This window comes from Bidens hawaiensis, unplaced genomic scaffold, assembly GCF_021521415.1.
Source record: "Bidens hawaiensis isolate Kalapana, Puna unplaced genomic scaffold, B.hawaiensis_p1.1 tig00044048_1, whole genome shotgun sequence".
Taxonomy (NCBI): domain Eukaryota; kingdom Viridiplantae; phylum Streptophyta; class Magnoliopsida; order Asterales; family Asteraceae; genus Bidens; species Bidens hawaiensis.
The window spans coordinates 45,120-61,772 of record NW_027497804.1 but is presented as its reverse complement, the minus strand read 5'-3'; the positions used below and the strand labels follow the sequence as shown (position 1 = coordinate 61,772).

The 16,653-nt window shown below is 36.3% G+C and overlaps 2 protein-coding genes and 1 pseudogene across 4 annotated transcripts in view; all 3 read left to right on the top strand.

Annotated features, from left to right (window-relative positions):
* Window positions 1-16,653, top strand: part of LOC143594658 (cellulose synthase-like protein H1) — a 33,088-nt gene that overhangs the window by 1,126 nt on the left and 15,309 nt on the right. Inside the window, exons 1-4 of one of the 3 annotated variants that reach the window (XM_077073916.1) lie at window positions 7,281-7,741; window positions 7,878-8,208; window positions 8,690-8,815; window positions 9,374-9,490. In XM_077073916.1, coding sequence (XP_076930031.1) covers window positions 7,467-7,741; window positions 7,878-8,208; window positions 8,690-8,815; window positions 9,374-9,490 — 849 coding nt within the window. In that variant the 5' untranslated portion in view covers window positions 7,281-7,466. Of the gene's footprint in view, window positions 1-293; window positions 625-7,280; window positions 7,742-7,877; window positions 8,209-8,689; window positions 8,816-9,373; window positions 9,491-16,653 lie in introns of those variants that run through there. The other 2 variants (XM_077073917.1, XM_077073915.1) reach the window with 2 other exon arrangements.
* LOC143594659 (cellulose synthase-like protein H1) lies at window positions 1,537-3,170 on the top strand. The gene is made up of 4 exons (XM_077073918.1): window positions 1,537-1,721; window positions 1,793-2,002; window positions 2,661-2,772; window positions 2,882-3,170. The coding sequence occupies exons 1-4, from the start codon at window positions 1,710-1,712 to the stop codon at window positions 3,070-3,072; spliced, it is 525 nt and encodes a 174-aa protein (XP_076930033.1). The 5' UTR covers window positions 1,537-1,709; the 3' UTR covers window positions 3,073-3,170.
* On the top strand, window positions 3,930-4,962 carry LOC143594656 (putative cellulose synthase-like protein H3 pseudogene; annotated as a pseudogene).

Here is a 16,653-nt window from a genome sequence, read left to right as displayed (position 1 = left end):
TCATTAAGTTTTCTAGTACCCTCTTTAACAAAGAGTTCTCTCATAACTCTCTCCACACACACACATGTTTCTGTGTGTAATTACTTATGACATTATAGTTTTTTAAACCGGTCCAACCAATTGACTATTAAAAAGACATGTTTGATCACTAGTTCGTTTATGAAAAACTGGTCCATCGTGTTGTTACTTGTAAATTACTTCAATATCATGCATACTCGAGAATGAAACTTTTCTACCACATTAAACAATGTTAAATATTGGGTTGTTAATCCATTTGACGAAATGTGTTTCAGGGTAAGCGAATCTGAGTTTCCAGCTGTGGATATTTTTGTGACCACCGCAGACCCCGTCCTTGAACCACCTATCATAACAATGAACACAGTGTTATCTTTGTTAGCAGTGGATTATCCAGCTGACAAGTTAGCTCTTTATTTGTCTGATGATGGCTGCTCCCCTCTTACGTTCTATTCCCTTGTTGAGACAACAGAATTCGCAAAACTTTGGGTCCCTTTTTGCAAAAAGTATAACGTTCAAGTTAGAGCTCCGTTTCGATACTTTAATTCTACGTGCACACCGTTAGAAGATGATTCACCGGAGTTCCAACAAGAATGGAAAAGGATGAAGGTAGCAATTTGAAATGCTTTTTTCAGTTCAGACATCGTATACTTTTGAACTTATAAACCTGACACACAATCCTATATATATATATATATATATATATTTATTTATTTATTTATTTCAGAAGTAATTGTTAATACGAGAAGTGCGAGAAGAGGTTTTAACCAATAATATCATTTCTTTTAAAAATTTATGAATTATTTATATATAAGGATCTTCTTGCATGATCCTTCCCATATATATATATATAATATAATATATTCGGTTCATGGAAATGAACCTTTCCTCATACATGACTAAAATTTGTGTAACCTAAACACGACAAGAAAAACTACTTACGTAAATGAGTTAAACGGGTTGAGGCGTTTTAAATTGATCGTAAAACATATAAATGAACATGTAACATTTAATCATAGCGGTAAACCAAGAACACTAGTTAGACAAGACAACAATAATAAACTACTCTTTTATTTGTGTATGATTTCAGAATGAATATGGAAATCTTTATAAGAAGATCGATCTTGCGGCTCAGAGACCGATCCAATGCGATCATGATTCAGATTTTGGTGTTTTCTATGGTGTCCATCGCTCGGACCATCCGACCATCATCAAGGTATAAGATGCATTAGTTTAGAACAAACATATGTTTAGGCTCGAGCTCAGCTTGTTTTAATTTAACAGGATCGAGCTCGGCTTGTTTAAAGTGTATTTCTAAAGCTCGAGCTTGGTTCATTTATTATTTTTTACATATATATCTACAACTATTTACATAGTTATTTATAATTATAACTTTTATATATAATGTATAATCATAATTATTTTTATCTTGTGTTTATATATAATAATTGTTATTATGTAAATATATTTAATAAAACAATATAAAAAATCTCGTTTAGGCTTGCAAGCCTGCTTGAGCTTGATTTGTGGTATGCATTGTTTAGAATGTTAAAAGCTAGAATTTATGTTTGATTTGGTAATTGTTGTAGGTTACATCAGAGAACAAAGAACATATTTCAACCAATCTGCCTCATGTAATATACATCTCAAGAGAAAAGAGTCCCAAACATAAGCATCATTACAAAGCTGGAGCTATGAATGTTTTGGTTAGTAGCCTTTATTTTTTGTTACAAAATACAAGTGTCTTTTTAATTTTTGGAGTTTATATAATGAGCAGACTAGAGTCTCTGGAGTAATGACAAATGCACCTCTGATGCTGAACGTAGATTGCGATATGTATGCGAATAATCCACAAGTTTTTCTTCATGCAATGTGTATGGTGTTCGGTATCAAGGATGAAGAAAATTGTGCTTTTTACCAGTTCCCTCAAGCGTTTTATGATGGATTGAAGGACGACCCGTTTGGGAATCAACTCGCTAGTCTTTACGTACGTGCGTGCGTATATTTGCTTTAATTTTCTGATTGTGTTTATAAGATATAATGATCAGTTTTTGATCATTTTGGGGGTAGCTAATCAATTTTAAATAATTGATCATTTTAGCAACAGAATTAATTCTTTTATGAATTAATTCTTGTTTTTTTTTTCACGAAAAGATATTTTTTAGAGCATTCACATAAGGCGTGTTTAAAGTTTGTTTGTTTTTTTTTGAGAGGTTTTACACGTCATGTGTTTTTCTCTATTGTGGGAGTAATTTGTAGGAGATGTTTTCAAAGAAGTTCTTCACCAAGAACTAGAAAAAATGAGTTGGAGTGGGCCTTTTGCAGAAGGTCGGGCCGATTGGGGGGTTGGGTAGTGAATAAAAGAAAATAATAATTTTGTTAAAGGTAAAAGATGGTGATGATATGACAATGTTTTTAGATGTTTTTAGGATTCCTTTTCTAGAGAATTTTGAGTGTTTTTTAAGAGTTGTATTTTTATTACGTGGAAGTTGACTATACGTTTTTACGTGTTTTTGTACCTCTTTATTGTGGATGCTCTTATCATTTTATAAATTTATAAATATGAATAAATCTTAATTATTATATCTAAGAACAAAATTATATTTATTAGTTAGTATTAACCTTTTTTTTAATGTTAAAATCAGCATGCTATAAATGGAATATCATCAATTCAAGGGATTATCTACGCAGGATCAAATTGTTTTCACAGACGAAAGGTCATTTATGGTTCATCACCGGACGATACAATAAAATCCGGTATATATACTAAATAGTTTAAATTTGGTTTAACTCTTCATGGTGATCATTTTTAGTTTGATAATAGGGTCCAAAATATATAACTCTTCATATTTTCTTTGTTATACAGATAATATCAATAATGAAGAGCTGCATAATATCTTTGGGAAATCAACCGAATTAAGGGAATCAGTTGTTCTGATATTATCAGAATCGAACTCAAAGATAGAAAGCCGAAGCAGTCCCTCTAATCTCATTGAGGCTGCAATGCATGTTGCTAGTTGTCGCTACGAGTATCACACCTCTTGGGGACACAGGTGATTATGACTGTATATCTTGTCAATTATTATTCCAGGCTAGATAATCAGTTTTAGATAATTGTTAGTACCAGCCTCAATAAAACTGATTACTTAAAAGAGTGAAATGAAGTTACAAATGTACTCATTCTTTACGGTAGCGGCCCAACCTTTTTAGAGGCTCAAAGTGAAGAAAAAGTTTTTGGCCTTTTTCAATTTCATTGTTATAAAACCCTACTTATTTATTCAGGTTTGGGACTGATAGTTCAAAACCTTATAAAACAAATATGTATAAAACAAATATGGTTTTACATTAGTTAAACATCTTGTTATGTATCATAAAATAAAAAAAAAGATTTTAAAAGCGAGCGTGATATATATAGTATTATTTAGCTCTATTTGCAAATGAGAAACAAATATAATAAAAAGGCATGCTAGAATGATAAATATATAGAAAAAAATGGCCAGCTAAAATAAAATGAAACAAACGAAAGAAAAAGGCATGCCAGAATGATAAATATATAGAAAAAAATAGTGTTTAAAGAGAATCGAACGCGGGTCAACAAGATCATTTAAAGACTAAAAAAATGCCTTGTAACCGCCAGGCCATTGCATGGTATTGATATGCAAGTCAATTTTAATTTTTATAATATGTTAATGAAAAAATATAACAATATAAAACTTTTAAATAGGGGCCTTATTTTTGGTGAGGCCTTAAACCCTTGCTTAGCCAAACATAACTGTTGGGCTGCCCTGATTCTTTATACCTAGTTTTGTATTAAATACTTAGGCTTTAATTTCGTAATAAGGCGTATCTCCTTTGTAACACTTGTATGCATGAGAAATATAGTGGGAGGGAGGCCCCACATAATCGCCTTATGTATGAGTGGTTATTGTTTATTATGTGGTTATTGCAGTTCTCTACTTAAATGTTGAAAATAGATTAAAGATGTTTTGAGCATAGAGAAATACAAAATGATATAATTAAGAAGATTATAAAATATATTCTCAGGTTGGTTGGCTTTATGGATCTACAACAGAAGATGTTCTAACCGGACTCGGTATCCATGGAAGAGGATGGAGATCATCTGTCACCTCACCTGACCCGCTTGCATTTCTGGGTTGTGCAGCGTCAACATATCCATCTTCATTAACACAACAAAAAAGATGGGCCACCGGGTTTTCTGAAATACTTTTCACCGATAAAAACCCGTTACTTCTTACTATAAAAGGAAAGCTTTGGTGTCGACAAGCCCTTGGTTATTTATGGATATGTTTATGGGCAGTCCGTTCGGTTCCTGAACTATGTTATGCATCTCTTCCCGCATATTGTATCATTACGGGCACGCATTTCTTGCCTAAAGTCAACGAACGAGCTTTACTGCTCTTCATGGGTGTTTTCGTTATTTACAATCTTTATATTCTTTGGGAGTACAAACGTGTAGGTCTATCACTTCGTATGTGGTGGAATTTACAGAGAATGGGGAGAGTGAATACTATAACATCATGGTTATTCGCATTTTTAAGTGCGATACTAAAGCTCATTGGTTTATCAGATACGGTCTTTGATGTAACACAAAAGGAACACAAATCAAATGATAGTGGCAATGAAAATGATGGTAGGTTTACCTTTGACAACTCACCCATGGTCGTGCCGGGTGTCTTCATTCTATTGGTCAACATGATAGCATTGGCCAATGGCATGTTAAGATTGTTGAAGGTTGACTATAGGCAAAACTGGGTTGGTGTGTTTGAATTAGGGCTAGGAGAGATGTTTTGTAGTGTTTGGGTGTTACTATTCTTTTGGGAATTTTTGAAAGGGTTGTTTGGGAATGGTAGATATGGGATCCCCTTATCTACAATTTGGAAATTGTTGTTTGTGCAGTTATGTAGAAGATCATATCAGTCATTTTAGGTAGGTGACTTATGTATTTATATTTGTATGTATGATTTGAATGTTGTTCAAGAAGTGATTTTAGATCAAAACTAAACTACTTATTTAACTAGAAAGTTTGATCCTTTGGGTGGTGTTGTTACTATATAATTAGTAATATAAATACTAATAGTTGTCATTAATACTCAAGACAGATAATCAATGAAATAATAACACATTTGGAACCAATATAATATCTACACATTGTCTTTACTTTTTAGTAATCTTTATATTTATTCAATCTATTATTCTGAAAATAATAGTTGCAAATTATTCAATCTATTGATCTAGTCTAGATTCCTATTATATTCATCTTCTTCATTTGATCAAATTCATTCAATCAAAGTTTTTGATGTGCAGAATGTTGGTTCTTAAGCCTTGATTAATTGAATGAATTCTGGAAAATTGAACAACAGAACAAGTTATCAAAACAACCCTAAAACTAGCAATTACATAGCCCAAACAGTGGAGGATCCAGGAATTTTTTTTGGGTAGTGCACTACTTTTAGATGCTTTAATTTCATAGAGCGGGTATAAAAAATTCCAGGTTGGTTTGAGGTTCGGGTCGGTTCGGGCAAAGTTCACATGTATAGAGCTTGGTTAAGTAAGTCTTCCCCCCGTTATACGTGCTCTGTTGTGAAAACTATTGCATTTACCCAGATGATTGCTAAATTTCCCCCGACACCTAATCCAACATCGCAATCCTTCACTTAGAAATGCATCATTTTGTCTGCATTCCTTAAACACGTAACAATGCAAATTAATTTTTAACGGTTTACTACTTAAAGATGATGATCCAAGGTTCGATGGGTCTCTTTGGAAATATCTCTTGATATTCATAAATACGTACAAATCAAAAATTACAAACTAACAAATAAAAAACTAAGAAACTAACAAATTAAAAAACTAAATTTAACGAATAACTTAACAATTAACAATCAAGAACAATTAACAAGTCAAGATCGAGCAATTAACATTTAACATATAAATGTAAACTTACCTTCAAAGTGGGATGATTCGAGCAACTGAGCAGTATTTAATATAATAATGGAGTAAAAACAAGAACGAAGATTTCTTGAATCAAGTCTATTGGAATATTTGGCTTCATTTGGATTGTGGTCACCACTCTCGAGTCATATGTTAGTGACCAGCATTCAACCGAATCTGCGACAAAGTATGCCACTAGTTGGTGTAATATTATACTTTAAATTTTTAGATATAATTCTATCTACACCTCAAATTAATGATTGATTTAAAAACAAAAGGCGGCACGTAACTCATGTGTGGATTTACATGTTTTCATCTTGTAACTGCTGTCACTTTTACCCGAAACCCGAAACCTAACTTGAAAAAACCCGAACCCAAACTAACCCGAACTCGAGAAAAGACTAACCCGAACCCGAATCGAAGTAATTCGGGTTGGTGTTCGGGTTTGATTTATAAGTTTCGGGTTAACCCGAAAAACCCGAATAAACTTTTAGTTTTGAAATTAAATGTCTTTTTAGGTATAACAGGCTTAGTCTTTGCCAGTAAAGTTATCAGTTGCTGACCCTAATCGATTGTTGATATTCCAACTATTATGGATCGATTGTTTATTGTTAATTTATGTTTTTTGTTTATCACTAATAGCAACCGTAATCGAACAACCAAATCACTTCCGATTGAAGAAGATTATGGTTCGAGTTACTTACTTAGTTTTGTTCTTCTTGTTAAATTGTTTATCAAGTTATGTTAGTTTATTATTTGATTATTTGTGTTACGAGCAAAGAAGGATATGTTGGTTAATTTTAGTATTGAAGTTATTTATTTATTTTTTGTTTTTTGTTTTTTTTTTCTAGGATACTCGAAACCCGATTAACCCAACCCGATAAAACCCGAACCCAAAAAACCCATGAGAGATTTGGGTTGAGTTTCGGGTTAAGATTTAAAACTTTGTAACCCAAAGAACCCGACCCGAAAAATCCGAAACCCGAAAAACAAACTCGAAGAACACCCCTAGTAACTATAGTTAACATTTAACAAGCTCATTTCAATTACAAATTTTAAAAATTGATTGCTTTTACATATTGTTCGAATTTCGTAACTGATAGATATACATAAAAGAATCTAATTACAATAGAGAGATAGGTAAACGAAGAACAAATGACGTTGCAACCCCCTTTCGAATGGCCAAGCTATGAGACATGACAGACCAAAAATAAGATTATGTTCGAATATGTTACTTGAAACACCACGGGCGAAAGATAATACTATTAGAATACGTGACTTGATATAGATGATAAGGTAGACCACATACATTCTACAGCCTTCCTCAAGCTTTGGATAGGTTGTGGATGATGCACATGCATGGTATGGTATACTAATCACATTTGGATTCTTCAACTCTTTGAAAAACCTCTATAAAACATATTTCAACACACCAATGATACTATCCAAAGACTTCAAAAACAACAATCTATTAATACAACTTTGTTGGCACTCTACACATGGCCACAAACACTAAAGACACAACTTGTCTCCCTCAACAAGAAACAATAGTCCATAATAACAAGATGGCGCGAGCCATAGAGCTTGTGGTTCTTTCACTTCTCCTTTCTATACTTGTTTATCGAGTCGTTTATTTTGAAGATCAAGACCAATACATCCCATGGCTGCTTGCGTTTCTATGTGAGTCATGGTTTACTTTCAACTGGATTCTTTCTATGTGTATCAAATGGAATCAACACACCAAGAAAACATACCTTGACCGGCTCTTGAAAAGGTAAATTTTATTTAAACACTTCTTTTTAATGCGGAGTGCCTTGCATATATACTTGAGAATGAAACTTCGCTATCTACATTAAACGAATGTTAAAAGTTGGGTTTAAATTATATTTATGTGAATAAATGTGTTTCAGGGTAAGTGAATCAGAGTTTCCAGCAGTGGATATTTTTGTCACCACTGCAGACCCTATACTTGAACCGTCTATCATAACAATGAACAAGGTATTATCTTTGTTAGCAGTGGATTATCCAGCTAACAAGTTAGCTCTTTATTTGTCTGATGATGGTTGCTCGCCTCTTACGTTTTATTCCCTTGTTGAAACAACAAAGTTTGCAAAACTTTGGGTCCCTTTTTGCAAAAAGTATAACGTTCAAGTTAGAGCTCCATTTCGATACTTCAATTCTACGAACACACCTTTAGAAGATGATTCGTCGGAGTTCCTACAAGATTGGAAAAAGATGAAGGTAGCAACTTTAAATGCTTATGTTTTAGCTCCGACGTTAAATACTTTTGTCACATATATACTCTCGGATTGAAGGTTTTAGGTTGACGTGTTGAACTTATAAACCAACACACAATCCTTTATATTTATATATATATTCGGTTAATGAACATTAACCTTTCCCCGTTCATCACTAAAATTTGTGTAACCTAAGCACGGCATGTATAATCAACTTAAGTAAATGGATCAAAGGGGTCAAGGAGTTGTAAATAAACGCGTTAAACGAGTCATAAACATGTTGTACGTTGATATTATAAAATTTATTTTATTCTAATTATACACCCGTCAATCTTTTTAACTAAAGCGGTTAAACATATCAAATCAAGCAGTAACATTTAATTATTTTAATCAAAGTGATAAACCAATAACACTAGCTAATTAGACATAATAAAAAGATTATAATTTTATGATGACCTCATATGCTTTTGTTTGTCTGATTTCAGAATGAATATGGGGAACTTTACAAGAAGATCGATATTGCGGCTCAGAAGCCGTTCCAATGGGATCATGATTCAGATTTTGGTGTTTTCTCTGGTGTCCAATGTTCGAACCATCCGGCCATCATTAAGGTACTTAACGCACCAAATAAAAATAAAAAAGCTCAAAACAAGCTGAGCCTTACAAGCTCAAACCGAGCAAGAACGTCAAATAGAGCTTCCTTAGTTATAGAGTAGCTTGAGCCTTATATGAGAAGAGAAGATTGTTTAGGCTCGTTGAACCTTATCGGCCTAGTGTATTCTTAAGTTTTAACACTCTTTATTTGGACTTCTATGTATTAATTTCACACTGCATAGCCGAGCACGAGCTGAGCTTTAGTTTGTGTAATGCACATGAGCTCAAGCTGAGTTTAGGCTCGTTAAGGTTTTTCTCAAAATATGTAAAAATAGTTAAAAATGTATATAAATTAGTTAACAAATAACAAACGAACCGAGCCCAAGCCAAGCTCAAACTTTAGAAAAAGAGCTCAAACCCCTACATGTCAGAAACGGTTCGTTTGATTTGATAAAAAATTGAAATATTAGCTAAGCTCCAAGATTATTCTACAAATTAGCAGTCAAAGCATGGTGATATTAATTATTTTGAATGTTGCAACCAAGGATTTATGTTTAATTTGTATATTATTATAGGTTATATCAGAGAACAAAGAACGTACCTTAACCGATTTGCCTCATGTAATATACATCTCAAGAGAAAAGAACCCCAAACATCCGCATCATTACAAAGCTGGAGCTATGAACGTTTTGGTTAGTCGCCTTTATTTTTGTTTCCAAAATATAAGTGTCTTGTTATTAATGTTTATGGAGTTTATATTATGAGCAGACTAGAGTGTCCGGAGTAATGATAAATGCACCTCTGATGCTTAACGTAGATTGCGATATGTATGCGAATAATCCACAAGTTTTTCTTCATGCAATGTGTATGGTGTTTGGTATCAAGGATGAAGAAAATTGTGCTTTTTACCAGTTCCCTCAAGCGTTTTATGATGGATTGAAGGACGACCCGTTCGGGAATCAACTCGCTAATCTTTACGTGCGTATATTTGCTTTAATTTTCTGCTTGCGATTTGAAGACATGTTTTGTTTAGCTGATCAATCACTTGGTTATTATTATATCTAAGAACAAACATATTGCTTTTCTTAATAAATTATCATTATTAGTTAGCATTAACCTTTTCTGTTATGTTAAATTCAGTATATTGCAAATGGAATATCATCAATTCAAGGGACTCTCTATGCGGGATTAAATTGTTTTCACAAACGAAAGTTATTTACGGTTCGTCTCCAAATGATACAAGTAAATATGGTAGATATGCTAGTTCCTTTAAATCTGTTTTTACTCTTCATGGTTATTTTTGGATTGTATGTATGCTTGTTTAACTCTTCATATTTTGTTTTATAAACAGATAACATAAGGAATAAAGATCTGCTTAGGATCTTTGGAAAATCAACTGAATTAAGAGATGTTGGGTTTCAACGGTGATTCGAGACAAAAACGGTTAAACTATTTGAACCCGTTTTATATATTATGTGTCGTTTCGATAAATATTAATCCATATTAATATGTATATGTAAACGAACAATAAAACGCAGCGGATATTAAACTAATTAAAACGAACCATAAACCGAAACCCGAACCCGGATCCGATTACAACAATACGAGTACGAGTAAACGATAATAAACAACCATAGGGGGTTTGTCGATATACCTCGGTTACGAGAACCGGGAAGACACCAAGGAATAACGAGATGCACTAGAAAAGGGACACAATCAACCAACCCGCAAAGGTCCGGCGGCGGCAGTGGCGGCGTTCAGCGGCGGCGGCAGCAGCGGAGCTCAGGGAGGTGGTGCAGCAGCAGCTTATCGGCGTCGGACAATATTGAATGGCGGCGGACAGCAGCTAGAACTATAGACAGCAACACAAGCAACAATAACTTATCGCCGGAAAAACGGGGCTAGGCCGGAGAAGATGAAGTGGGTCACCGGAAAAACGTGATGATGGTTTTTATCAATGTCGGAGCTTGATTGAAGCTGCGGTAATGTTTGTGATGCTAAAGGACAATAGGTGATGGCTGAGTAAGGATGGCGGCGGCCGGAAATAGCTCGCCGGAATTGCGGCGCCGGAATCAATGGGCAGCTAGGGTTGGTGTTGTTTTGTTAAGGTTAAAGTTAATAATAATCATCTCATTCTATATATAGTATTATTTGCAGGGTTTAACCAAGTTAACCAATTTGGGCTTGAGCCCAATTAACAAAGCCAAGTCTAGTCCATAACCTTGTCCATCTAATAATTGTGTCGGGCCTAGATAACATTTAACATAGGCCTTTATCTCGTTACCCCCGGTGTAACTCTGTCCGGGTCACGTTCGGGTCGGTCACGTTGACTTGACCCGAAACGTCCATAAAATCCAACAGTCTCCCACTTGGACGTATTTGGGTCAAGTATCATAACGTTGACAGCCAGAGGCGTTCTAGCTACACATAGCTGTCCCCAACCGAATATGACATTTTAAATCCATAACCAAAGTATCTTGGAATACCCTATTGCAAGATAATGAATTTATAGTAATCGTTGTCATTTATCCTTTCTATATAAGACATTAATTGAACAATGAGACATGGATCAAATTCAATCTCATATAGTGTTCAATTATTTTAGTTCTCGATATAGAGTCAAAGTGGTCCATTCAAACACACAGTAAGTTTGGGTGAGGCCTCACACTTTACCATTTTGAATCAACGAGGGCGCCATTATGTCTAACTGTTACATCTTAATGTAAGAGTACAGAATCCCATCTTGACTACATACAACTCCCACTGAACTCCATAATACTCCCAACCAATGCCTTTATGACTAGCAGTAGTTACGCGACAGCGGTTGACATGATCAAAGAATATTCCTCGATAAACGAAAGTTCTAATATGTATCTCAGGTCTAAGGATACTAAATGAGCATACTATTATCAAAACATCTTATGATCTAGATCCATGAAGATGATTTGATGCGAGTTACATCCAACGTCATTCATAATGAGGTCTGTGAGTTTGGAAGTCAACTACTTGAGTACAAAGTCAGAATAGTCTCAATTCAGAATCGCTTCCACGAGTCTGACCGACTACGGATAATTTAGAATACAATATTCACGGATTAAACGTATTAAAATGAACATAGTTGTATCATTCAACGTTTGCATTTAACCATTAAATCAAAAGTGAACAGAAAAGTACAACTGATAAAACGTTCATACATCCAAATACTAAATCAAAATAAATCACTAGCAAGTCTAAGCCCGATAGCATCTCTATGCTGATCATGTTTGTTCTGAGTCATTGGCTTAGTGAACGGGTCGGCTAGATTTTGATCTGTGTCTACTTTGCTTATCACGATGTCACCTCGTTCCAATATTTCCCGAATAAGATGGAACTTCCTTAGAATGTGCTTGGTTCTGTGATGAGACCTTGGCTCTTTGGCTTGAGCAATAGCACCCGTGTTATCACATAATATCTCTATTGGTTTGTGAATACTCGGAACCACATCAAGATCGGTGATGAACTTCTTCATCCAATCAGCCTCCTTAGCAGCATCAGATGCAGCTATATATTCAGATTCGGTGGTAGAATCCGCCACAACACTCTGCTTGGAGCTCTTCCAATAAATAGCTCCTCCATTGAGAGTGAAGACGAAACACGACTATGAGCGAGAATCATCTCGGTCAGTCTGGAAGCTAGCATCAGTGTAACACTTTACAGTGAGCTCCTCTTCCACTCCCCCAAACACCAAGAACATGTCTTTGGTCCTATTCAAGTACCTTAGAATGTTCTTCACAGCAGTCCAATGGGCAATGCCAGGACTCTGTTGAAAACGGCTGGTCATGCTCAAGGCATACGACACGTCAGGTCTAGTACACAACATAGCATACATGATAGAGCCAATCACAGAAGCATATGGAATTGCTTGCATACGTTTAGATTCAATGTCCGTTGCCGGAGATTGCGATTTGCTCAACACGGTTCCCTTAGTCATTGGAACAACTCCTTTCTTGGAGTTTTCCATTGAGAAGCATGCCATCACCTTTTCTATGTAGGTACTTTGACTAAGCCCTAGAATCCGCTTAGATCTACCTCTATAGATCTTTATTCCCAGAATATAAGCGGCTTCTCCAAGATCTTTCATTGCAAAACAAGATTCCAACCATTGCTTAACTTCCTTAAGCATGAGAATGTTGTTTCCAATGATCAGTATGTCATCCACATACAGGATGAGGAATGATATGGTGCTCCCACTAGCCATTCTGTAAACACAAGGTTCATCTTCATTTTTGACAAAACCAAACTCTTTGATTTTCTCGTCAAAGTGAAGATTCCAGCTTCGAGATGCCTGCTTAAGTCCATAAATGGACTTATTCAATTTGCAAACCTTATTAGGATATTTTGGATCGACAAAACCTTCAGGCTGAACCATATAGACATCTTCAGAAAGATGTCCACTAAGGAAAGCGGTTTTGACATCCATTTGCCATATCTCATAATCATAGTATGCAGCAATGGTAAGCAATATCCTAATTGACTTAGTCATAGCAACGGGCGAAAAGGTTTCATCATAGTCAACACCTTGAGTTTGAGTAAAACCTTTCGCGACTAGCCGTGCCTTATAGGTTTGCACATTTCCATGCATGTCGGTTTTTCTCTTGAAAATCCATTTGCTCCCTACTGCCCGACTATCGGGGGGTAGCTCAACCAAGTTCCAAACTTGGTTATCATGCATAGATTGCATCTCAGCGTTCATGGCATCTTGCCATTTCTTGGATTCCGGATCCAAGATGGCAGACTTGTAGTTAGTAGGCTCATCCCCAGATTCGGCTACTAATAAGACTTCGGGACCATCTAGATGACATAAGTATCTAGAATTTGGTACGGGAGTCCTACTACTTCTGCGAACGCTTGTGTTCACTTTTGATGTATCAGCAACAACAACTTGTTGATCAGACTCTCCAACTTTTTCAGCGGTTGGTTGTGGATCTTGAATTTCTTCAAGATCGACAATGTCACTTCTAGTTCCTTGACTAAGAAATTCTTCTTCAAGGAAGTAGCCTTTCCTCCTGACAGAAATCGTATTTGTATCAGGATGAAAGAAGTTATAACCGCTCTTGTAATAGTATCCGACGAAAAAAACCTTTTCACCGCGGGGATCAAGCTTGTCATCAGACTCACTTGTAATATAAGCATCACATCCCCATACTCTAAGATAAGACAATTTAGTTTTCTTTCCCTTATGCCATATCTCATATGGTGTTTTGTCTATCTTCTTAGTTGGAGCTAGATTGACAATGCGGGGCGGCGGTCATAAGGGCGTAACCCCAAAAGGAGTGAGGCAAGTTGGTTCTACACATCATCGATCGAACCATGTTTAGCAAAGTTCGATTTCTCCTCTCACTCACGCCATTAAGTTGGGGTGTGCCAGGTGGAGTGAGCTGTGAAACAATTCCATGCTCTTTTAGATGAGTGATGAACTCGGTGCTGAGATACTCTCCACCTCGATCTGATCGAAGTATCTTAATGGTTTTGTCAAGTTGTTTTTCCACTTCGCTTTGAAACTCTTTGAACTTTTCAAAAGTTTCGTGTTTGTGTTTCATAAGATACACATAAGCGTATCGACTATAATCGTCGATAAAAGAAACGAAGTATCTTTCATGGTTCTAAAAGGTCCACATACATCAGTATGTATGAGTCCTAATAGATCACTTGCTCGTTCACTTTTATTAGTGAAGGAGTCTTTGGCGAGTTTGCCAGCTAAGCAAGATTCACAAGTGTTAAAAGAGTCCGGTCCTGTGTATTCAAGAATACCTTCGGATTGGAGTCTTTTAACTCTTGCCTTGCTTATGTGGCCAAGTCGGCAATGCCATAGAAAAGTATCATTGACACTAGTCTTGATACGTTTTGAAAGATGATATACGTTATTGTCAGGTTGAACATCAATCTCATAAATACCATTTCGAGGTTTAGCCTCAAAATAAAAGATATCATTTAAGTAAGCAGAAATAGCCATGCCATTAAGAACATACTTAAATCCTTGTTCAAATAAAAACGAAACTGAAATGATGTTTCTGGTCAAGCCAAGAGCATACAAACAATTATTTAAAGGAAAAACTAGGCCAGATAGACAAGTAAAATGAAATACTCCAGTTGCCAGAACTGGTACTCTCTTCCCATCTCCAACGATGAGTTCCATGCTACCTTTATTCAGTTTCCTCCACTTCTCAGGCTCCTGCAAGACATTAACGATGTGGTAACCACATCCGGTATCAAATACCCATGTGTTGCTAGAGACAGTGAAAAGTTCAATAACGTATAAGGAAATACCTCCAGAAGAGCCTTCACCATTTGCTCTCTTCTTCTTGATCTCAGCAAGGTATTCAGGGCAGTTTCTCATCCGGTGCCCCATTTGGTTGCATTTTTAGCACTTGCGCTCCTCGAAGGGCGGTGGCTTTTTCTTTGCAACTACCTTGTTAGTGTTGGTGGCAACATTGGCAGCAACAGTAACTTTCTTCTTGCCTTTTCCCTTAAAACCCCGATTCTTTGGTTTTGGCTTCTTGACACTAGCATATCGAATCATCAGAACTTGATTGGTCTTAGAAGGAATGTTCATCTCAGCCGTCTTGAGCATGTTATGAAGCTCCGGCACTGTCTTCACCCAACCATTCATATTGAAATTCATCACGAACTGGTCGTATGATTTGGGGAGAGAGTTGAGGATGAAATCCGATGCCATTTCATCGGGCATGGGATAATCAAGTTTCTTGAGTTGATCGATGTGCCCCTTCATCTTGAGAACATGAGCACTAACGGGAGACCCTTCTGCCATCTTGCAACTTATGAGTTGTTTCATGGTGTCAAAGCGTTCTTGACGGGCTTGTTTCTGGAACATGCCCTTGAGTTGCTCAAGCATCTCATAGGCACCATAGTCTTCCAAGCCTTTAGCAAGCTCAGAAGTCATGGTGGCTAGCATAATACAGGAGACCTCATCCGAGTCATCCTTATGCTTGTCAAGAACCTTTCGTGCAGCGGCTGTGTTGTTTTTTAGGCTCATTTGGAACAGGTCCATCGAGAACACACAGGCGCTTTGCCATGGTTAGAACAAGTCTTAAGTTGCGGTGCCATTCGATGAAGTTGGTACCGTTCAGTTTATCCTTCTTAAGGATAGTCTTAAGGGCGTAGGGTGAAATTTCGTTTGACGACATCTGATTAATTAAGCAAAAGTAAATTTAATTAGTATTTTCGACGTTGTAGTCCTATTATTAATGACCCAATAACATTAATTAATTAGGAGTATGAGAATCTGGCTTCCAGTTATTAAAGGCAGCTGTAGCACACAACATTAATAAGTGGTTAGGCAGACCGACAACGATTGTCAATTGTGAATAGAGCAAAACTCTCGGTTATGAGGCCTATAGAGACAACGATTGTCTGTATTGATACATTTAGCCTCATCTTTACCCACTTTAAGTCTCCAGACGGCTGTAGCACGTAACAGGAGAGTAAAGTAATAGTTGTCCTAGTATAGTGACGTGTGAAAGGGCCGGATGTGTCAACGAAACGCTTTCACCTTGATGGGATAGGCTAGAAAACAAGTGCGGTGCTGTAGCTCCAAACACTCGAAATTTCGCAGTATGCCTCAAGTGTGACTTGTAGTAGGATTGGCATAAACTCTAGAGCCAATTAGGGAGACCGATCGGGTCAAGGGGTTCACAACACAAACAACCACAAGGATGGACTTCACGGTGCGTCCCGTCGTCTTGTCCGAACTCCCACTAACTCCAAAAGGTCCTCGAGCTCGTCCTTGGTTATCTTCGCGTCTTCTTAATTACAAATTTATAAACTAACATTAATATGTCCTATTACAAATTTGAAC